This window comes from Opisthocomus hoazin, chromosome 28 (genome assembly GCF_030867145.1).
Source record: "Opisthocomus hoazin isolate bOpiHoa1 chromosome 28, bOpiHoa1.hap1, whole genome shotgun sequence".
Classification (NCBI taxonomy): Eukaryota; Metazoa; Chordata; class Aves; order Opisthocomiformes; family Opisthocomidae; genus Opisthocomus; species Opisthocomus hoazin.
The window spans coordinates 3,498,788-3,520,691 of NC_134441.1; the positions used below are offsets into that span (position 1 = coordinate 3,498,788).

General features: G+C 57.8%; 2 protein-coding genes across 5 annotated transcripts; one reads left to right on the forward strand and one right to left on the reverse strand.

Moving 5' to 3' along the window:
• Nucleotides 1-946: 946 nt before the first annotated feature.
• NCAPH (non-SMC condensin I complex subunit H) lies at nt 947-10,439 on the forward strand. 2 transcript variants are annotated; one of them, XM_075444604.1, is made up of 17 exons: nt 947-1,141; nt 1,224-1,317; nt 1,658-1,750; nt 2,973-3,111; nt 3,649-3,767; nt 4,092-4,281; nt 4,850-4,941; nt 5,097-5,302; nt 5,766-5,914; nt 6,408-6,514; nt 6,960-7,082; nt 7,408-7,515; nt 8,187-8,354; nt 8,666-8,782; nt 9,017-9,102; nt 9,411-9,486; nt 9,955-10,439. In XM_075444604.1, exons 3-17 carry the CDS (start codon nt 1,703-1,705, stop codon nt 10,012-10,014), a joined length of 1,788 nt encoding a protein of 595 aa, XP_075300719.1. In that variant the 5' UTR covers nt 947-1,141; nt 1,224-1,317; nt 1,658-1,702; the 3' UTR covers nt 10,015-10,439. The 2 variants fall into 2 exon arrangements, with proteins under 2 accessions (XP_075300719.1, XP_075300720.1); XM_075444605.1 differs by lacking the exon at nt 947-1,141 and having other exon boundaries at nt 1,242-1,317; nt 6,411-6,514.
• Nucleotides 10,440-11,134: 695 nt separating this feature from the next.
• LOC104338081 (STE20-like serine/threonine-protein kinase) lies at nt 11,135-19,396 on the reverse strand. 3 transcript variants are annotated; one of them, XM_075444522.1, is made up of 18 exons: nt 19,050-19,396; nt 18,054-18,218; nt 17,876-17,924; nt 17,519-17,668; nt 17,335-17,407; nt 16,784-16,978; nt 16,364-16,445; nt 16,167-16,277; nt 14,191-16,071; nt 13,943-14,073; nt 13,225-13,348; nt 12,881-13,060; nt 12,660-12,789; nt 12,428-12,552; nt 12,157-12,342; nt 11,909-12,034; nt 11,712-11,825; nt 11,135-11,612 (listed from the first exon to the last, which is right to left on the reverse strand). In XM_075444522.1, exons 1-18 carry the CDS (start codon nt 19,194-19,196, stop codon nt 11,505-11,507), a joined length of 4,077 nt encoding a protein of 1,358 aa, XP_075300637.1. In that variant the 5' UTR covers nt 19,197-19,396; the 3' UTR covers nt 11,135-11,504. The 3 variants fall into 3 exon arrangements, with proteins under 3 accessions (XP_075300637.1, XP_075300634.1, XP_075300635.1); XM_075444519.1 differs by lacking the exon at nt 19,050-19,396 and having other exon boundaries at nt 18,054-18,974; XM_075444520.1 differs by lacking the exons at nt 11,135-11,612; nt 11,712-11,825; nt 11,909-12,034; ... (3 more) ...; nt 13,225-13,348; nt 19,050-19,396 and having other exon boundaries at nt 12,915-13,060; nt 18,054-18,974.
• Nucleotides 19,397-21,904: the final 2,508 nt, after the last annotated feature.

Sequence of the window (21,904 nt, forward strand, 5' to 3'; positions counted from 1 at the left end):
CTCCTGCCGCTGAGCATCCTTCCTGGGCCAGACTGGGAGAAAAAGTGCTGTGCTGGGAAAGATGGAGGGCTCCAGGGCTGGAGCTAGCGGGGATGCCCTGAGACTTCTGCTAGCCCACTGCTGGGTGCTGCCCAGCCTGAGACTGTAAAGCACAAACCTCCTCTGCCAGCCCTGCGGTGGGCACAGACACCCACAAAGTGCTTCATTAGAGGGCTTCAGGGCACACCGAGGGCTTACAGGACACAGAACAAAACACCGGGAGGGCCACGGGGTGCACGGAAGCGAACGCGGCTGGCTCTGGGGAACACCAAACAGCGCAGGGAGCGGTTCAGGGCCCGCCAGGACGTACCTGGAGCGCTCCGAGGGGCCTGCAGAGCAAACTGGGGGGTCTGGGAGGCGGCCCTGGGGGCGCTTCCACACAGACGGGGGCTCCGGGGGACAACGAGAGGCAAACGGAGGCCTCCGGGGGGGAGCTGGGACCACCGAAGGGCACACGGTGGCTGGAGAGAGGCGGGCAGTACCTAAGCAGGCCGGCTCTGGCGGTTTTTCCTCAGGCGAGGCGGGTTTTGCCGGAGGCTCCAAGAGGGGCCCGGATGCCACCGACAGCGCTCAAGGCACAACCCCGGGCCAGCGAGGCGGGATAGGCGGCCGGCGGGAAGGCGGCCGGACCCTGACAGGAGCCGCGGGCAGCGCGTCCTCCCCGACTGCCGCCCCCCGGCAGACTGAGGGCGCTCGCCCCGCCCCCGGCACAGCCGTTGCGCCCGGCGCATGCGCGCTGCGGCGCGCGCCGCGATTCAAACCCGACCGGGCGGGGGGCGGAGCGCTGCGCGTCCGATTGGCCCCCGGCCGCGCGGGCGGCTCGCCGATTGGCCCCGTAGGAGAGGAGTGGGCGGGGCGGCGGGCCTGAGGCGGCGAGGCCCGGCCCCGGCCCCACGGTGAGGATGAGCGCGGCGACTCCCCGGCGGGCCCCGGCCGCCTCCCCCGCCCCGCGGTCCCTGGGCAGCGCCGGCACCCCGGTGTTGGCCGAGTGCCCCGGCAACGACGATGAGCGGGAGAGGCGGCAGCGCCGGCGCTCCAGGGCCACCGACCTCCAGCTCGGCAGCACCGACTCGTCGCTGGGCCTCGCCTCACCCGCGCCCAGGTACGCCGGGCCCGGTCTGAGGGGGGAAGCGGGGTGCGGGGAGGAGGAGGAGGGGTCCCCCAACCCACCGCGTCTCCCCCAGGCAGGCGGAGGCATGGCAGCCGGCCCTCCCGCAGTGGACCAACGCCGAGATCTCGGATCACTACAGCACCTGCATCAAGCTCTCCACCGAGAACGTGAGTCGGCCGGCCCCGCATCCCGGCCCTGCTCCCGCCGCCTCTGCCTGGCAGCGGCTGTGAGCCCCAGAGGGGTTTTAAACTCCTTGAGCCTGGGCTACACTGTGGTTCTTCTCCCAAGCCCTCTAAGCCACGTCCCTGGCCCGAGCCCCATCCCTGGCCTGAGCCACGGCCAGCTCTAGGCTCCTGTTGCTGCCTTCCCAGCAGTAACATGGCATTACACAGCGCAGACCGTAGCCCCTTCATCCCACCATAAATACCCCCGCGGGATGAGGGTCCGGGGCAGTTTTGACAGGCATCATGCGCCAGGGGATCGGTTCCGAGCTCTGCTTTGTTGCAGAAAATCACCACGAAGAACGCCTTCGGCTTGCACCTGATCGACTACATGACCGAGATCCTGAAGCAGAAGGACTCCGAGCTGACCAACTTCAAGGTGAGAGGAATCGCTGCCTGGTCACAGCGGTGCTTTGTCCCCAACTGGCGTTTCTAGAATCACCAAATGGTTTGGATTGGAAGGGACCTTAAAGATCATCTGGTTCCAAGCCCCCTGCCATGAGCAGGGACATCTTCCACCAGCCCAGGTTGCTCAGAGCTCCATCCAACCTGGCCTTGAACCCTGCCAGGGAGGGGGCAGCCACAGCTTCTCTGGGCAACCTGTTCCAGTACCTCACCGTCCTCGTGGTGAAGAGGTTGAGCCTAAGGTTTAGTCGGTAACAAATCTCAAATAATGCTGAAGGTCACCGAGCTGGTTCCGGCCACTAAAAATATCTGGTCAGGCAGCACAGTCACTTTTTGCAGAAGGTCACGGTGTTGAATCCTTTTGTACCACAGAAATGAAAGGCTGAATTCTTTCAGTTATGGTCCTTCGAAAGTGTTTAAAAGTAAGACTTGTGAGGCTTCTAAGGTAAAAACTGGGTGTTACAACCAGTAACAAAACGAGGCTGTAAAAGAAAGGAAGTCCATGTGGCTACCTCCCAGGCTAACTTCGATCTGGGATGGACCAGAGTGAAAACTTACCAGGGCAAAGACTTACTCGCTATAATAGTTTGCTGATGCTGGGAGGGAGAACTGAATTCTTAGATGAATGAACAAATGATCGTGGCCTCGAGGAACCCGAGCTAGCTGTCTAATGGTTGATGAAACCGAGGAAGGGAGAGGAAGCAGTGCACAGGTTTTCAGTGGGTGCTCCTTCGCCTTCGGTAGGGGGGGTCTGTGATCAAAAAGGGCACCCAGCCTCTCCCGCGCTTCACCTCTTTTGCCTGCCTAATTTGGGAAAATAGAACAATACCGAGAGGATGAACCCAAAAGAAGGCAGGGAAGAGAGAGGTCTCTTGGCAGATGCAAGCCTGCACCTTTCTGCTTCTCCCCACTGTTTAATTTTGGCCACTTTTTAAAAGTTTGTCTGTGCGATCCTTTCCTAAAGGACTGATAAAGCAAACTGTGGGCTCTGCTGGGGAAGACACATCACGACCTCTGCTGTGCGCTTCGGTCTCCAGCAGGTTTCAGACTAAACCCTTTTCCAGTTGTTCACAATTTTGCTTGTAATACAGAGCATTCAGAAATTCAGGTCTGCAGCTTGTCTTCTGCGTTCACATCTGCTAGATGGGACTTCTTCCTTTCTAACTAACAATGGCACCCTTTGTTCCTCCCATCAGATGGCAGCTGGCACGCTTGATGCCAGCGCGAAGATTTACGCCGTGCGCGTCGATGCGGTCCACGCGGATACCTACAAAGTTCTGGGAGGCTTGGGCAGGGACTCGGCCCCTACGAAAAACGCGGACAGCCCAGAAGGAGGTGCGCCATTCGCTCCTTTTCTGTTAAGCTGTTCCCATTCCTCCTGCGCTAAGAGTAATTTCAGTGTACTTCATGGCATCGAAAAGCACTTTGTACTTCTGGGAGAGTACCACGAGCTTCCTTCTTCAGGGGCTGGGAAATCCCCACTTAGTTTGTCCGGGTGCTGGAGCAGGGAGGGTTGAGATGAGAACCTGAACCTGTTGCTCAATCCTGTATTCAGCAATTTGGCCCATCAGATTTGTACATAAACTAAAGTTAGCCTAATCTGAAACATGAAAAATGAAGTGCCCCACACGTTACTGTCATTTGCTTTGAAACAAAAACGTGCTGTTAAGATAAAATAGAGTCTATAAAAAGAAATGCAGCATCCAAGCAGTAAAGCATGGGTGGTTTGTGCTAATAGATGCCCAGCTGGGTAACTTCATGCTCACTGGGGTTTTGTGTACTGCTTGTAAAAGTTTGTGTAAAAGTAAAATACCCTCTGCAGGGTATTTTAGCAAATTTTCTAAGTGTAATTTGTTCTTCTTTTCCTTTTAGAAGACAGTCCAGCTCCCGAGGCTGTCAAGAGAGTTCAGACAAAGAAAAAGCACTCCTTCAAAACCATCGAGCAGAACTTGAACAACATCAACGTGTCGGAGGCTAATCGCAGATGTGAGGTGGGTGGAGGGGGGCTGCTGGAGCAGCTGCGTTCTGGTGGAGGAAGGGAGACGTGGCCTCATCTTTCTCGTTTCTATTGTTTTCCTTCTTGCTCATTCCTCTCTTGGGCTCTAACATCACATGCACGTCTGTGAAGTCTGCTGTTATAGCAAGACTCTCCCCAGTCACTTATATTCTTCCTGTGTGAGGCAGCTGTGAGAGCTCTCCTTGCTGAAAAAGATGCGCGGGTCATTCTCTCTTCGAATCGGTACCTAGAAGTCTCCTGCAGAGACCTGCTTCACCCCCTCCACACCTTGATTCTCTGCTTCATTCCGTACCTGTAGGTTGATCCCATGTTCCAGAGAACAGCCGCGTCTTTTGACGAATGCAGCACTGCTGGCATTTTCCTCCGCAGGCTGCGTACCCAAAACTGCCACAGTGAGCTCCTCTTTGACTCAAAGATCGTGCCTCTCCCTTCTTCAGAGACGCTCGCGCTGCCGAACTCTGATCCTGTGAAGGTGGTGGATTTAAAGCGTGAGTGCCAGTAACCACTAAGCAAAGGGGCCCATCCAGACTGTTGGATCTTTTTCATCTCACAGCTGCGCTCGCTGTAGTCTCAGCCGGCTCGACTTGTGCTTTTGTTCACTGCTTGGCTGCCCTGTGGCACTGTTGCTCCCGATAAAGTTGAGATGGTTGCTGGAAAAACAGGGCCTTTGCAGGTTTTAGATCACTACGTGTAGCTTAACCTCTGGCAGACCCATCACACAGCACGTACACACGGTCTGAGCTGTACAGCAGCTGAGATTAGTGTGCTCCAGGTTAAGAACTGACCTTCTTAGGGTGTTTTGAGCCTGTACACACTACCAAACCTCGCTGCTCCGATAAGATTCCCAGCGTTATGCCCACCCTTGAGGTAGGGCAGCAATCCATCTCTCCCTTTCTGCTGAGAAATGAGCCTGACTGCTTTTGCAGTGAGCCCTACGTGCAAGAAGGGCTGCCTACATAGGTGGCTTTAAGAATGATTTAATGCCTGGCACTTGTTTTAGCTGCTGGTTGCTTCATCCTATGTCTAATCTCTTCCCCTTGCTCTCTTTGTCTTTAGCCCTGTTAGCGCAGTGCATTGAAAAACGCCCCATCTGCTCTTCGCTGGCTGGTTTCCAGTTTACAAAGTGGGATGCTGAATCCCATGATGAGGTAAGTTTATTAGCGCTGTGCCAGGCGGGGTGCTCGAGCTGTGTTCTGTGCTCACCTCCAAAGGGATCTCCGAGAGGCACAGGGCAGCGGGATGTTGTGCTGCAGGGCCACTGGTACCCTGCAGTTTTTCTCCTGAGCACTTTCTTCTCCTACAGTCAGTGTCAGCCCTGTTGGATAAATTTAAGAAGAGCGATCAAGTGTTCGATATCAACGCAGAGGTAGACAGCGATGTGGAAGACTGTGTTCCTGCCCTGCCAGATGACAACTTCAGTTCTGACTCCCTCAGGAGTACAGTAGCAGACAAGATTGGGGAATTCACAGAAAAACTCAGCTCCTTTGGAACAGCCCGCCAGAGCAAGAGGTGAGCAGTCACTGAAAATCTATAACTTGGCTTTGATAGCAAGCGACAATTTCTGGCTGCTCTCGGGGGGATCTTTAATTTACTCTGTACATGGTTTCCCATCTGGGTATAGCTTGCTTTCTGCTCAAGTCTCGAGTACATCCAGGAATGCATGACAGTCATAATTCTGCCCTCCCAGAGGACCTTTTTGTAGTCGCATTTCCCCAGAGCGATCGCATGACCGCTCGCTCTGCTGCCCAGTTTCCAGCCTGCTCTTTGGCAACCCCAGCTCTGGTTTTGCAGCAGCCTCTCAGGGCAACACGGCCGGTACCGTTCACAGATTGAAGGGCAGGAGTCCTGCGCACACGCCGGCAGAGGGAGCGGGCGATGTCTGTGCAGAGCTCTTCTGGATATTAAATGCAGGCTCAGGCCCGGTGCGTGCCAAGGGAATGGTGTCGCTGAGCGGCACGTGTGCTTTTTCCAGATTTGATGCGGCTCCTTTTGGAGAGGGCGACATCGGGACCATGTGCCTTCACCTCTCCATGAAACCAGGGGAATACTCCTACTTCAGTCCCCGAACGCTGTCCATGTGGGCTGGCCCGGAGCACTGGCGTTTCAAACCTCCACACAAATGTACGTATTCAGAGACGGCTGCCAGGTCCTGCTTACCTTTGGGGATGGGTGGCATCTGAGTCGTAAGGAAGGGGATATGCCTGCTTGGCTCTTTTCCAGCCAGTAGTGAGTTCAGACACCAGGAAGGCTCTCAGTCACATGCAGATTGCTTGGTGTCTGACGTATCCTCAATCATTTGGGTTTGTTAATGATGCTCAGAGTTGAGAGGGTGTCTCTTGCTGCAGCAATAAGAGATACTAGCACTAGTACAGCTCCTGCTGTTGTTTTCCACCTTCTGCGTAAAAACTGAAGATTAAACTACACTTTCTGCTTCTGTAAAAAGATCCTGATCCCCTTAAAACATGAAGCTGAGAATGACACCTTTTGCTTTGCTGTAACAAAGGGAAAAGTCCTTGTAGGTGACCTTTCTGTGTGGAGCAGATGCTCAAGTTAGGAGTGAGCTGCTTGTCCTTACTCTGTCACAAAGCACTGACGGTTTCCTTCCTTTCTGCAGCAGATGCTGACTCTGAAAAAGAGACCAGGAAAAGGTGTGCCAAGAAAGCATTCGAAATTAACTTTGATGAGGATATTGACTTTAAAGCACATTTCCGTAAGACCAAGGTATGTGCTGGGTTTCTGCCTCTTCCTGCTTTCTCTTTTGCTGGATCAGTGTGTCTTGGAACTGTCATCTGCAAACAGCTCGCCTCATGCTCCTGTGAAACTGGCTCTGTAAACCCAACATTGCGTATGTTCCTTGGTGCGGGGTCTTCTGACTCCATGTCACATTATAAGTAGAGAGTTTTACCAACCTTGGGGTGGAGAATCAGGCTGGCTTCTTCCTGGCTCATACCCTGTCCATCAAAGGGACCCTGCAGGTCCAGCTCTGCGGCCCAGGATGCTGCGCAGAGGCTGCTGTGTGCACTGGACCAGTGTGGAACTCCTCTTTGGAGGCATCTCAGAACTTAGCCCCTTTCAGACGAAGGCCTGTGTTCAAAGCACTTACTTGTGCTTTAATCTTCCAAGAAGTGGATAACTCATGGATAACAGTACTTATTACCTTCCACAGGCATCTGTTACTCTAGCCAAATCCATTCTGGAAAGCCAGAATGTGAAGAGAACCACGCTTCCCACCGACTTCAACTATGACCCTGACAACATTCTCCAGCTCTTCCTCAAACCAGCTGTTAAGGTAAGAGTCTTCACTGAAAGCCTGTTGGCAATTATTGCGTGCACGAAACAACTTTTCACCAAGGGGCTGAAGTGCTCTGGGGGCTGGAGACGAGCCAGCAGCGTGCCTGTCACTGAACTGACCCGCTGGTGGACGCCGAAGCGGCTGTGCTTAGCTGTTGTGCTTCACAAGGGGCTTGCTAGGGAGCTGATATGCGAGGAGGAGGAGGAGGAGGAAGAGCCAGCAGGCTGGGAAGAGGGGAGGTGATGAAGGAACAAGATGCAGTCGTTGCTTTGGGAAGTATTTAGAGTTTTTCCTTTCCTGACCCCTGGTCTTGTCTCTGTAGCTCTGCAGGATGGCCGAGCGGGACAGCGCGTTGGATCACGAGGACGAGATCGGCGAGTACGATTACAACAACCCCAACGACACCTCCAATTTCTGCCCCGCGTTGCAGGTTACTGGCACAAGATTTCTTACTGTTGCTTATATTTGAAATGTGATGGGAAATATGTAGGAAGAATCTGCGTCTGGAATTAATTACTAGTGAAGAAGAATTGGAGCTGCAGATGTCTCTGGCGCACCCCTGTCCCCTCACTCCAACGAGATCAACTGAACTCTCTGCCTTTGGTGTTTGCCAGTCAGTTTGCTGCAGAAGCTCCATCCCAGCCTTTTCTGTACACCTCTGCCCTAAAGCAGGAGTAAATGCCATTGCTCACGTCCGCAGTCACCTCTGCCCAGCGAGGTTTGCTCCTAGCTGTTGCAAGCTCCCATTCCAGTAGATTTCCTCTAAAGCTTCAGCCTTCTGCCAGGCCAGCGCTGCCTCCCCAGCGTGTTTCGGACAAGTCTTGGCTGGTCCCACACTGGTCAGAGAGCCCTCATCTCCGTTATCTTTCTGTGTAGAACAGTCTTTTGATATTCTGCGCTCTGCATCTCCCCTTGGGTTTAGCCTTAGCCCGGCCTAAGCGCCATGGGGAGAAGCTTTAGAAGAGCATGTTCCATGGGGAAGGTGGGCAGGTATCTCCACCCTCCTCAGATGTGGGTGCTCTTGTTATCTCAGTGCAGGACAGCTCTGGCTACTCAAAGATGTCGGTGGGTGGCCTCACTGGTGCATCTCTTCTCGATCAGGCTGGAGACAGCGATGACGACAACGAGCCCATTCAATTCATGAGCCAGATGGGGGAGTTCAACCTTACTGCCCATCCTGAGGGTGAAGACGCTGAGCTGAACAGGGTTGTCGGCGATGTTGATGTCACAACGTACGGAGAGCTGAACCTCATTGCTGAGCCCCAGAAGGTAAGGACTTGTCACCGAGCTGTGACCTGCTCGCTGGGCAGGCCTGGAGCAAAGCTCCTCGGCACCTTCGTGGTTAGAAGTCCTGAGGCAGCAGTTTCCCTGGTGCAGGAGCTCCTGGGTTTGCTACTAGATGCTTTATTTCCAGATGAGCCCTTGTGTAAGGGAAAGGAATTAAGAAATCAAAGGTTTAGTAGTAAGATAGCATTCACCGTTGTTCCCAGAGACCTGCGTTCTGATTGTCCCTCTGGTCCTGACAGTGCTGCTGCCTCTGCTCAGTTGCTCTCAGCTAACCCTGGACTTCATTTCCCCAGGTCAATAAGATAGCAATTCAGTACGCAAAGACAGCCAAGAAAATGGACATGAAGAGGTTGAAGAACAACATGTGGGACCTCTTGACTGATGGACAGAGGAAACAAATAGTGACAGAGGTGAGTGTGGGGGGCGAACCAGATTCCCCAGCAGGCCCGAGGATAAGAGAACCCCCTGTGGGTAACTGCTTAACTCCTACAGAGACAGTCTTGGGCAGGCTTAGCAGCAAATCCTTTCTAGCAGCCTTGCTCCTATGGATGGATGCGTAGCTTGCAGTGGTTTTTGTCTGAGCGCAAGGCTGAGTAGGGGGGAGTGAAGTCCCTCTCAGCAGCGTCTGTCTTTTTGCTAAATAGATGGAAGATGCAGAGAGAGAGAAGGACACGTCAGTGGTAGCAGGAGAGAAGGTCTTCAGCAGCATCACAAAGGAACTGCTTCACAGGTAGAGGGGCCCTAAAAAAAGGTTGGACTGAAGATGGGGGACAGCCTTCAGCTGAGCTTGGGCAAACGCAGCCCCCTCTGTGGCTGTGAGGTCCTGCTACCTGAAACGCGATGGGGAAAAACCTGCTCTGGCTCCCTGGGTTTGCCTGGGGGAGCTAGGGGTTGCGTTCAGCTTGGCAAATCCTTCGCTAGTGGGGAAGGGTAGAGAGCAGCACATCCCTGGGGAGGAGCTGGTCCTCGCGGGCACGCTCCATCCATCGGGTTTCAGTAGGCTCTGGCCGTCCTCACCTCCTCCCTTCTCTTTTGTAGGCTGCCTTCCGCGATGGCTAACAACCTGTCCATCCCCTTGGCCTTCGCCTGCCTCTTGCATTTGGCAAACGAGAAGGTAAGCGCAGCGTGCCCGGAGGAGACGTGGTAGGAGCAGCGGGTGAAGCGTGCAGTGAAAAGCGCTGGGAGCAGGGCCGGTTTCTCACCGCATCCGGACTTCCCAACTTCAGTCCCCGTTTCGTGCTTAGAGTGAACAGAAATCAGCCCGATGCGCTGGGACCGACAGCCCGTGGTTACGCACTCGCAGCACGTCCAGCCCGACTGCTGTCGGTCCTCTCTTGTCCTTGGGTCTGGCCGCAGAGAGGTGAGCACGTGGTTGCTCAGTGTTGTTCTAAGCTTTGTGAGCATCTCAGAACCCGAAGCTCCAGCCGAGGGGAAGCCTTGGTCTTGTGTGCACTGATGGCGACAGAAGGGGCTGGGGTTGTTCTGAGCCTTCATCATGTGGGGGGTTTTTGTGCTGGGCCTTCAGACTCAGAGGGGAAAGAGTCTGGCTGTTTCAAATTTAGCTTTTCTTTTATATTCCCAGAATCTGAAGCTGGAGGGCACAGAGGACCTTTCTGATGTCCTGGTGAAACAAGGCAACTGAGCCCTGTGTGGAGCAGACCCGCAGGACAGAGCTTGGCTTCCCAGCTGACCGGTGCTCACCCTGGACTCTCACCAGTAGCAGATTTTTCTCCTCCCAGCGCCGTTGCAGAGAAATCCCACTGGTCTCTGCACCTCAGGAAGACTTTCAAATCAAGGATGTCCCACCTAAACATAGAACTCGTGCAGATGGACGGTTGCAGCTCAGCCTGCCTGGCTCCTGCCATCCTCAATCCATCAGCTCTTCCCTGGGTCCGGGTAGCGGAGCTCCTCCGGCTCACTGTGAGCCGCCAGTGCCTGCTAGCGAAAGGCTCCTCCGTGCGTCACTCGCTGGCTGTCTGCGATTCCCAGGACGTGGACTGACTGTTACTCATGTCTCCAGTTCCACCTGTAGTCCTGTTCATCCCCCAAAACTATTTACCTTTTATACTGAGCTTAAAGATAATAAATTGCTATAGACTTTGTAGTTAGGCCTCCAAGATGGGGAAGAGTCTCCAAAACAGGAGAGAGGTTAAACTAACACGAGTGCCGAGGAGCAGCAAGGGCAGGGCTGCTCCCTAAAGAAAGGCGAGCAGAGAGCCATGGGGGATCGCCCAGCCAGACCAGCACCAGTTCTCCAGTAACTGAATGACGCGAGCAGGACCAACCCGGAGATGGTGGCCAGGTTCAACCAAGAGCCGAAATCACCAGGCAAGTTCATGATGCTGAAGCAGGTCCAAGCTCAAGCCGGGAAGTTGCTCTGCGGGTCAGGATGGGCGATGAGGCAGGGAGACTGCCGCTCCCAGTGCGGCTCAGGCAGGGACTGAGGCCCTGGAACTGAGCTTCAGTAGAGCTCCTGGGCCATGGGTGAGGGCCAAGGCCATCAGGGCATTACTGGTGCCCTCGGGGCCCTGACGAGGTGGGTGGGCATCAGCTCTGTGGAGGTTGGTGGAGCTTAGACCTGGCTCCAGTGCTGCCAGCTCTGGCCCCATGGGCATCGTCCCTCGGGCAGAGGCTGGGCACAGGACCCCCTCCCCCAGAGCTGGCCACAGGACCCGCTGGTGGGGCGCGAGATGAGCATTATTAAGTAAAATAGTCACAAACAGGGACTTTCTTTACAAAGAAAGTATCTATTTCCTTTTACAATTCAGTGGAGGGGAGATCCGCACGGGAAGTGCCAGCAACCCCCTGGTATCCACAGCTTGGAGACCAGTGGGAGACTGGTCCCAGTGGAGACTTTCTCAAGGGGCTACTGGGGCGATTTGGGGGGGCAGCACCCGCTTCACCACAGCCCCTCCAGCACAGCAAGGGTGGGCTTGGACGAGCCCATGCCTGCCACCCCCGGGATCCGTACCACATCCTGCTCGGCCGCTCAGCCCCGTGGCTCAGCACCCCCGGGGCAGCCACCGCTCGCGTTGCCTTTGAGATCCTCCAGTCCCATGTCCCAGAAGAGCCGTGGGACCAGTCCCGGGGCAGCTGCCTGCCCCTCGCTCCCCGGTAATCCGTGGCATAGTGTCAGGAGGGGAGGTGGAAGAAGCGGCTGATCCTGTTGCTGCTGTTGGGGCCGTGCAGCCTTTCTCGCTGCCGCACCGGCAGCGAGTTCCCCAGCTCCTCCTCCAACATCTGGAGAAGATAAGCAGCACTGCCACATCCCGTGGGCTGGCAGCAGGGAGAACAGCCCTCCACAGCCCGCGAGGTGCTTCGGGCTGCGGGACCACTCACCTCCTTGCGCACAGCCAGCCGTTGCTTCCACTCGCTGAGCTCCATGGTGTGCTCCTGGTCCAACCGCCCCAGCTGCCTCCTCTCCTGCTCTGCCAAGAGGTCCATCTTCTCGCTCTGGCAGAGGAGAGGTGGAAATGGGAAGGAAGGTGCTCCAGGAGAGGTAGCAGGGGTGCGGGCAGTTTTATGGTCCCCGGTACCTGCATCTGCTCCAGCTCTGCCAGGTTCTCAGCCTGCTGCCGCTGCAGCTCCTGCAGCTGCTGCGTCTGCTGCTCCTGCTGCTGCTGCGCCTCAGCTCGCTGCCGCTTCTCCTCCTGCTGCAGGAACTGCCGCGGGGGACAGCCCCCGTCACCCTCCCCTTCCCCTCAAAGCCATCGCTTACAGCTTTTCGGGTACTTGCCCCAAACTCTGCTGGGGAACCTCGTTGGCCCCGGAGAGGTCCCTGTACCTGCTTGGCCCTCTCCCTCTGCTTGGCCCCGTCAGCCTCCTGGACCTTCAGGTTCTCCTTGAAGACGGCCAGGCGGATTTTGGCATCGCAGCGCTGGCTTTTCAGCAGCTGAGCCCGCTCCTGCACCTGCTGGCTCCTCAGATCCTCCAGCAAGAGCTGGTGGAAGCGGTTCATCCTCTCCATCTCCTGGGAGAGGGGCAGGGGGGTGAGCCAGCAGAGGGGTCGGGAGCCCGCAGGGCTGGGGGAGCGTTGCCAGCCGTTCCCACCTCACCTTCTCGTGGCGCTTGCGGAGCTGCTGCCTCTGCAGAGCATGCTGGTCCTTCACCTGCTGCCTGAAGAGCTGGTACTTCTCCTGCAGGTGCCCCTGCTCCATGCTCCACACCACCGATTCACGGGCTGCCAGGCAAGACCACAGCACCATGACCACCTCCAAAAACCCCCAGCCAGATGCCCTGCTCCCCTCCCCAGGAACCCTCTACCCTCCTCCTCCCAGCCCAGTGCACCTCTCCTGAGGCTATGGATCTTGCTGATGCACTCCCAGTTGATGGATGTCATCTTCTTCTTGTGCTCCTGGACCACCTTCTGCAGGGCTGCATTGAGTTCCTCCTGTTGCTGCTGCAGGAACCGCTGCTCCTGGGGCAAGCAACAGAGGGGCTTGGTCCCAGCACCCAGGGCAGATGATCCCCAGGCTCCCGATGGCACAGGACCTGCCCCAGACCCTCACCTCTCTCCCATCGCCCTTGAGCTCTTGCATCCTCCTCCCAGAATCCTTCTCCTGGAGGGACTTGAGGCGCTTGGCCTCATCTCGCAGCCTCACGGTGTACTCAAGCTCCTGGCGCTCCTTCAGCTGCTGGTAGCGCCGCTCCAAGCTCTCCACCTCCCGGTCATAAAACTCCTTCTTGCTCTGCCAGCAGATATGGGTTAACCAGGCTGCAGGGACCAGAAGTGGCCACCAAAGCAACCAAACCCCCCCAGACCCTGGCATCTCCCACGGCAGGACCCCAGCACCCCTTCGCACACGTCCTTCTCTGACCATAGTATGGTACCGAGGGAAGATGGCTCAGTTACCATCATCTCCTGCTCAATGTGACGAAACATTTGCTCCCGCTGCTGGTGGAGCTTCTGCTCCAGCTGGCTCTGAGCTCGCTGTTCTTCCTTCTGTAGCACTCGCAGCTCACGGAGCTCCTGGCGCCTAAAGGTTTGGGGAATCGGGGTGAGAGGGGCTCAAAGGTGGCCCTGGAGGCACCTCTCTCTCTCAAGATGGCTGACTTGTAGGTGGCTAAAGGAAGCGAGCAGCTCAGCCCTGGTGCAACGTCATGGTGAAGACTTTTCTCCAGCAAGAATCAAGATTGGATGCTTGTTAGGTCCGTGGTGGCCATGCTCCCAAGCTCAGCTGATGTTGCTGCCCCTCCATCTCCCCCTTTATCCTTTCCTACTCTCCTTGGGGGACATGAGACCTTGAGGAAAGAAGAGGGGAAGATCTTCTCCCATAAGCTGGCTGCTGGACACACCAGATACAGGGCTGAGCAACCTTTTGGCTCCTCACACGTCCCTGCTGCACAGCGCTGAGGATGCAGGGAAGGGCTTGCTCATGGTCTCCTGCCAGAGTAGACCCTGGCCAGGGAGGCAAAGGGGTTTTCCAAGCCCGGAGGTCAAGCACTTGTGTTTTGCAGAGCCCCACAGACCCATTCTCCCTCCTGCACCCTCTCTCCTTTACCCGTGGTCCTCCTCAGCCAGCAATGGGTGGAAGATGCCCAGTGGCCCCTCCACTACCAGCATCACTCACCGAGCCGAGCGTACCATCTCATCCCTTGCCGCAGCCTTGCCGACAGTCCTGGCGGTCGTCACGCTCACCTCCTCCCCATCCACCACAAACCTCCGGGTTTTCTTGACCATCCTTTGGAATGAGGCATGTTCCTGCAACCGGGAACAACAGTTCGAGCTCAGATGGCCCAAAACTACGTAAACCCAACATGGGAGCCCATGCAAGGTGGGGGCAACTTCACATGGCCACGTTACCCACAAGCTTCTCACCTGCTGGTCTTCCCTAGCAGAGGAGAAAGGCTGCGCTGCTGCAGGGAGAGCTCTCGGACCTTGTACGTCTGCAGGGTTTTCCACAGGGGATGGCTCCTCTCCTTGCTTTGACGTGATGGATGGATCAGGTGTGTTCCCTACTTCCCACACTGCCCGCGCCTGGGAAGAGGTGCGGACAAGAGCAGCGTCAAAGCTCACGGTCTTTGTGGCTTTTGGATGTCCACCAAGGACCTCCTGGGGCTCTGGCACTGCTTCATGACCCTCTAAGCCACCCATCTCCTCTCCAGGTCCATCTCTTGATGGCCCTTCAGAAGCTGGAGCAACCTGCACCCCTTCTTCTCCAAGCTCTCCATCATTTCCATCTTGTCCTTTCCAGCCGTTCCCATGAGCAGCTCCTGGCTGGTCGTCTCTGGGGCTGTTTTCCATTTTCTCTTCTGTTTCATCTTCAACAGGCCCCGGGATCTCCACAGGAGACATATCCTCTGCTGAACTTTGGGCCTCTTCACTTGCAGGTCCCTCTCCTGCACATACTGCAGAGGCTGCCTGCAGTTCTTCTCCTGCCAGCATCGGTTCCCCCAGGCTGGCTGCATCTCCCGCCAGTTGACAGTTTCCAATCAAACACTCTTTGACAGCATCCTCTTCCAATTTCATTTCTGCTGGCACCAGGGCTTCCTCAGGAGATGCTTCCACCCCAGCAGTTTCAGCCTTGTCTGTGGCTTCCTCCTCACTCCTCCCCACCTCCCGCTTGACCACGTCCAGGGGGCCAGCAATGGACTCGCACCCGGCTGAGTTTCTCTCTCTGTTGTTCCTCTCTCCGGCCTCTCCCAGACCAGCCAGAGGCACCTGCCACCCCTTGAGAACGTCTGACCCCACCACTACCTCCTCCATCACACTGGGTGTCAGCGATTCTTCAGCCTGTGGCACCCTCTCTTCCACCAGCTCAGTGTCCCCAGGCTCTCCAGCACCCTCAGGTCCCATGGGTGCCCTCCCTGCTCCACTGCCATCCTTCCCAAGGCCATCTTCAGCCTTGGTGGAGCCAACATCAACCTTCAGGTCTAGCAACGATTGAGTAACCTGGTGCTGATGCTTTGCCAGTGACTTGAAGCTCTGGGGTTTGGTCCCCGTGGTCCACAGGTCCAGGGCTGCCACCAGCTGCCCCACAGCCGAGCCTCTGAGCCAGGCCCCATCCGTGGGTAGAGGCAGGGCCAGTGAGTTCCAAGTAGGCTCTCTACTTGACTCCTTTTTTGTGTCACTTTTGAGGGTCAAAATGGGGCTTGGTTGGGCTGCAAGCTGTCCCTCCATGGGTGTTTTGGCCACCAGTGATGTGTCAGCACGTTGGCTTTCCTCCTGGGGCTCTTCCTTGGGTCCAACCCGCTCTGCCTTCAGCTCTCGCAGTTCAGCAAGGTCTCCTGCCTGCTGTGGCCCCGAGGGGAGCTCAGCCACATTGCAGGGGGTCCCCAGAGGGCTGGTCTCCTCCTCTCGACACCCGTGAGCTTCTCCTCCTGCCTCTGCTGCAACTGATGTCCTTTGAGGAGCATCCAGCACCATGATCTCCAACGCACTTGGCGCTGCCTGACGCTGCTCCTTCGCTGTTTCTTGGGACTTCATCCCTCCAAAAAACGACCTGCGCCGCATCAGCTTCAGAAACTCAGACGGCCTCTTCGCAGGGAGCCTGACGGAGCCCACGGGGTCAGGTGAGGACCTCCTCCTCATTTGCTTCAAGAAGTCAGACGCTCTCTTGGTCTTGGGCTCTGCCACTGCCTGGACATCAGATAGGGTGCCCAGCTCCTCGCGGACGCTCCCCACGGCGTCTGGGGGGTGATGCTCCAGGGGAGCCCCTGGCGTCGGGGGGCAGGGGGACTCTCCATGCTCCTGCCCAGGCTGTGGGGTGGACAACAGGAGAAGAGGTGAGGCTCAAAGAGCTCGTGGAAAGGGTTAGAGGGATCTTGCACCCCAGCCAGCTGCTACTCACGCACCAAGGGGACCGGGCCTTCCTGCTCATCCTCTTCCTCCAGCACATCAGCCCGGGCTTCGGCCACCAGCTCCCGGAGCGGCCGCTTGTCGGAGATGCCCGCCACGAAGGGGTGCTGGGGTTGGAGCATGGGAGGTAAGCGGGGCCAGCACCACCCATGGGCCCCACCACCCTGGGCGGGTGGCGATGGGTGCTACTCACCTGCAGGAGCTGGCTGGCCGACCACCGCGCCTCAGGGCTCTTCTCCAAGGATTTCCTCAGGAAGTCCTTGAAGTCTTCAGACCTGTGGGATGGTCCCCGTGAGCACAGGGCAGAAGCTCCCTGTCACCCCCACTGTGGGCCCCACAGAGCTTGGGGTGATGCTAGGGACATCTAAGCTCTGCTAGCACCTTGGCAGGAGGTCCCCACCCCACTGCTGTCACCTCCTGCGAGCAAAAGCGGTGTGATGGGAAACCCGTGGTGCCACCTCTGGAGCTGGGCTTGGAGGAATCAACCAGCATCACTTACGATCCAAGAGCCCATCCCAGCTGCCTGGACGTGGCTTCGAGCAGGAGCTGCCCCACGGGACCACCTCTCCCACTATCACCAGTGTTGGAGTGACACCTCTGCACGGAGACTCACCACCTCTTGGTGTGACGCAGGGTGGGCGGCTGGGACTTGGCGATCTTCAGCAGCACCCGGAGGGGGTTCAGCTCATGGTAGGGGGGCTCCATCTCGGCCATCTCGATCAGCGTGATGCCCAGTGACCAGATGTCAGCCTTGTAGCCATAGGGGCTCTCCTTGGACGTCTCACACTGCACCACCTCCGGGGCCATCCTGCACGTGGGAGAGAAGGGAAGAGGTCCAGCAGCTGGTATCTCCCCCTGAAACCAAACCCAGGTGCCACTCCCTCCGGAGACAACCCTACAGGCAGAAGTGAGATTCAACCCCAACTCCTCCAACGCGCTCCCAGGAGGGCTTGCACCCACCAGCACCCCACATGTCCTCTCCATACATAGCCTCATGCTGCCAAGAAGCCCACTCTGGAGCCGGCGTTGGCTGGAGGAGGAACGATCTGGTTTCTTGAGGTGCTCCTGGTGTCGAGGAGCTGGTTACAAGCACCCAGGACACCCAGCCCACCTGCCTGCGTTCCCAAATCCCACCATCCCCAAGGATTTCTGCCCCACACCCACCAGTACGGGGTGCCGATGAAGGACACTCGGCGCTGGACGGTGCTGGAGTTTTTGGCCGAGACACCAAAATCAGCTGCAGAGCAGAAAACGGCGGTTGGAGAAGATCCTTGGGGCAAAGCATCTCCCAGGGGTTCACTCCCGGCCTCCCTCCGCCCCGCAGGGCCCCGACTCCCCCGGGGCTCACCCAGCTTGACGTCCCCATCGAGGGTGAGCAGGACGTTGCCAGCCTTCACGTCCCGGTGGATGATCTTGCAGCCGTGCAGGTACTGCAGCGCCAGCAGCAGCTGCTTGCAAGCCGCTCGGATCTGCTCCTCCGTCAACCCCTTCTCCAGCTCTGCCGGCACCGCAAACGAACCCCGCCGCTAACGATGCCTCCCGCCCAGCACCCCCAAAAAGCCAGGGGGTACCCGGGGGAAGGTGTACCCCAACCCATCCTCCCTCCTGGCGATGCAGCGCAAGCCCAGAACGCCCTTCCACGACGTGAAATTTGGGGAACCCAACCCAAACCCTCTGATGGCCAGCTGGAAAAACATTTATTTACCCAAAATCACCGCATCCACGGCCCCTCCAGGACAAAACTCCACCAGGATCTGCAGGGAGACATTGCCCACCCTGGTCTGCAAACATGTCCCCTCCAGACCGAGTCCCCCAGCCCTGAGATGCCACTGGGACCCCAGTTCGTGCCCGGGGTGGGGGGACCAGCACCCTCCGCAGCTCACCCAGAGCCGCCCGTCCCAGTAGAGCGCATCCAGCAGCTTGGTGATGTTGGGGTGGTCGCAGCAAGCCAAGATCTCGATCTCCACCACGTAGTCCTCCAGCTCCTCCTCGCTCGGGGTCTCGATCACCTTGGCGGCCGCCAAAGCCCCCGTCGCCTTGTTCTGCGCCTGGGGGGGGAGAGGTTTCACGGGAGCTCGCGGGGGGACGAAAGCAGCAGCCCCGGGATTTTCAGCGAGGGGGAAGCTTGGACCTGTTGAACCACTCCCTGGGGGCTTGGTGCCACCGAGCCAAATGCCAAGGACAGATGTGGGGACATCGCTGTCCCCAGAGCTGGGAAGTAGAAGGGAACCGGGCTGAGGGGCAGGTGGCCCCGGTGTGGCCGTGCCATCCTGCTCCATCCCAGAACGCTCCAGCACGCTACATCCCCCCACGGATGCAACACAGCCCCGTGGGGGCTCAGCAAACCCCCCCCAAGGACCTTTGGGTGGTTCCACAGCAAAACCCCATCCTGCGAGTGACGCCGAGGCATTTGGCTGCCCCAAAACAGCCGGAGAGGGAATGGGTTTGGCCAGGGCAAGCCCAGCCGGGACGGGAACCATCACTGCCACGCGCCACCAGCCCCGACCCGGAAGGCGGCTGCTGCCCCGGCTCCGCTGAGCGGCGAGTTTGGGTTTCCTGTCGCGCTCGGGCTCCGCACCGCGGTTTCAGAGAAAAACATCCCCGTCTCGACCCCCTCGCTCTAACCAAGGGGGCAAAACGCCCGCCGGCAAACGGGTCAGCGCCGGGAGCCGGGGGCTCTCCCCGTGCCAAGGGCTGGGGATGGGCTGAGCCAGCACCGGGCAAGGACCCCACCATCCTCTGCCAAAAATTTGGGGCTGTTTAGAGGATTTTTGGCTTCTTGCACGCCGGAAGCTGCCCAACATGAGGCAGCAGCGGGGACAAAAGAGAGCTTTGTAGAAACCTCGGGGCACCGGCGGTGTTTTGGGGTGCTCTCCTACCTTAAAGACCTTGCTGAAGGCGCCGTCGCCCAGCTCGCCCAGCACCAGCCAGGCCTCCTCGGGGTCGACGTCGCGCCTGACGCGCTCGCACCGCCTCGGCGGCTTCTTCTTCTCCGAAAAGCCAAAAAGCCGTCGGAGAAAAGCCATGGGGCCACCTCCATGCAGAGAAAACCGGGGCAGCTGGGCTGGAGCTCCTCCACCAAGCGCCTTCGCAGCCTTCCCAGCCCTCGCTCTTCCTCCTCCGCGGGCAGGAAGGGGCTGAGCACAGCCCCGGACCACGCAGGATGTGCTGAAATGGAGATGCTGTGCTCCATGCCGGTTGCATCCTGCCTCTGAGGGCTTCTTGGGGTGGGAGAAGGGGTCGGTGCTCACCCAAAGGTGCTGCCTGCACCCCTTGCACCCCTGCCAAAGCCACATGTGGGGGCACATGGGGGTTCCCAGGCACCCCCCTGCAGATATAAGGTCCTTTGTGGATGCTCATAGACACCCCCACAAATCCCTACACAGCCCCAGTTGGGCTCAGCACCCACAGCCTCCATCCCTGGGCTGGGCTTAAATAGGTCCCGTTGGGTGCTGGGAGGCCCCAGGTGAGGTCATTAAGCCTGATTAGTGCCCCCACTAATTAACACTAATTAAACCCTCCTGGGCAGGCTGGGGTTCAGCTGTGCCACCACGCTGGCAAAGCGTTGGGGTCCCTCTCTGATGGGGGACACCTGGTGCCGGCCCCAGCACCCAGGGTGCTGCAGCAGCACCCACAAGCATCTGGCTGCTCCCCAAAATCAGGGTGGTTTTACCTCCGAAATCCTACCCCCTGTGCCGGTGTGGGTGCAGCATCTCCCCGATGCTGGGGGGCTCGGTTCACGTGTGCTCCCCCCGAGGAGGCCGTTTTCCCGGTGATGACTTGGGTTAATCATGGGGTAATTAAATCCAGGGAGCTATTTTATGGCTTTATATTCATCATTTGTCGTGTCAGGCTTCGGAACAGAGCCGCCTTTCTGTACCAGCACCCGATGGGCTTCACCCACGGGAGGAGGGGGCTGGCGGGTCCTGCACCCCCAGAGCCCCCCAGACCCCCGTGAGATCACCAACACCAAAGGGACGCGGGTGCTGCCGAACCTGCACCCCACCGCAGCCCAGCTTCGGGTTTCGGCTCTCCTTTTCCTTCTCCTTTTCCTTCTCCATTTCCTCCTTCTCCTTTTCCTTCTTCATTTCCTTCTCCATTTCCTCCTTCTCCTTTTCGTTCTCCTTTTCGTTCTCCTTTTCCTTCTCCTTTTCCTTCTCCATTTCCTTCTCCATTTCCTCCTTCTTCTCCTTTTCCTTCTCCATTTCCTCCTTCTTCTCCTTTTCCGTCTTCCACTTCTGCTTTTCCTCCTTGTCCTTTTGCTTCTTCCGCTTCTTTTGCTCTTCCTCCTTTTCCTTCTCTTTCTCCATTTCCTCCTTCTTCTTCTCATCTTCCTTCTCCTTTTCCTTTACCTCCTTCTTCTCCCTCTCCTTCTCCTTTTCCTTCTGCTGCTGCTGCTTCTGCTTTTCCTCCTTCTCCTTTTCCTTCTCCTTTTCTATTTCTTCCTTCTTCTTCATTTTCCTTCTCCTTCTCCTTTTTCTTCTCCTTTTCCTTCTTCTTCTGCTTTTCCTTCTTCTCCTTTTCCTCCTCCTTCTCCTTCCCCTTTTCCTTCTCATTCCTTCTCCTCTTCCTTCTCCTTTTCCTTCTGCTTTCCCATTTCCTTTCCCATCTCCTTCTCCATCTCATTCCCCTTTTCTTCCTTCTTCTTTTCCTTTTTGTCCTTCTCCTCCTCCTCTCCCTCCTGTTCCTCCTCCTCTCCCTCCCCTGGCAGCAGCCGGCCCCGGGCTTTGCCGGCTGGCTGAGCCCCGACACCTTTCAGCGCCCCGATGGCCGCTGTCACCCCAGCCGCGTCCTTCAGCCTCAATAATTCCCCGTTTCCTCCAGCAGCTCTTCCAGGGGGTTGAAAAATACCCCCCACCCCCCCGGGGAGCAGCTTCTCCCGGCTCTGCTGCTGGAGCGGAGCCCGTGGGGGGCGGATCCCACCCCGGGGGGCTCAGCTCCCCCCGGAGCCTGAAATCAAACATATTCCCAGCCAGGCGAGCAGAGCTGGGCCGTGGGCAAGGGGAAACTGAGGCAGGACCCAGCACCCCCCCAACCCCTCCCCCCAGCTCCAGGCCCCCCCATTCTGCTCGAACGGAGCCCGGAGCTGGGAACAGAAACCAAAGCGGGGTTTTTCTGTTGTTTTTTCACCCTTTTTCATTAAATTACGTTTTTCTGAAGCAGAGAGCGGGCGCGTTCCTGGAACGAAAGGGTTAATCTCACCCTCGGGTTCCTTCGCCCCCTTTTCTAGCCCGGGGGGGGGGGGGGGGGGGGGGGACAGGAGCCAGATGCCCCCTCTGACCCACCCCCTTCACCCCCCCCCCAGCTTCTGCTTTCGCCAGCTTTTGGCCCAAAATGAGTCACCGGGGGATTTTTCTTTCTTTTTTTTTCACAAGCTGGCAGTGGGGTTGGGGGGGGGGGGATTCTCGGGGGGGTGCTACGGGGTTGAGCACCCATGGGTGCTCTCCAGCAACCTCCCACCTCCAATCGCCCCCCACTTACAGGTGGCATCACCGTGCCCACGCTGGGGACAAGGGACGGCGTCCCGGGAAGCGGCACCCAGCGCCCGAGCGACGCCGGGCAGGATCGGTGCCCGCCGAAGCCACCCAGGGAGAGGGACTGGGACCAGACCCCCACGGCGACGGCGGTCACCGGGCCCCTGGCCATGTCCCCCGGACCCCCCCATGGCACCGCGGCCGCCTCGCCGCGCTGGGGGTTGGAAAGTCCGGCGGAGTCATTCAGCGCGACGCTGGGC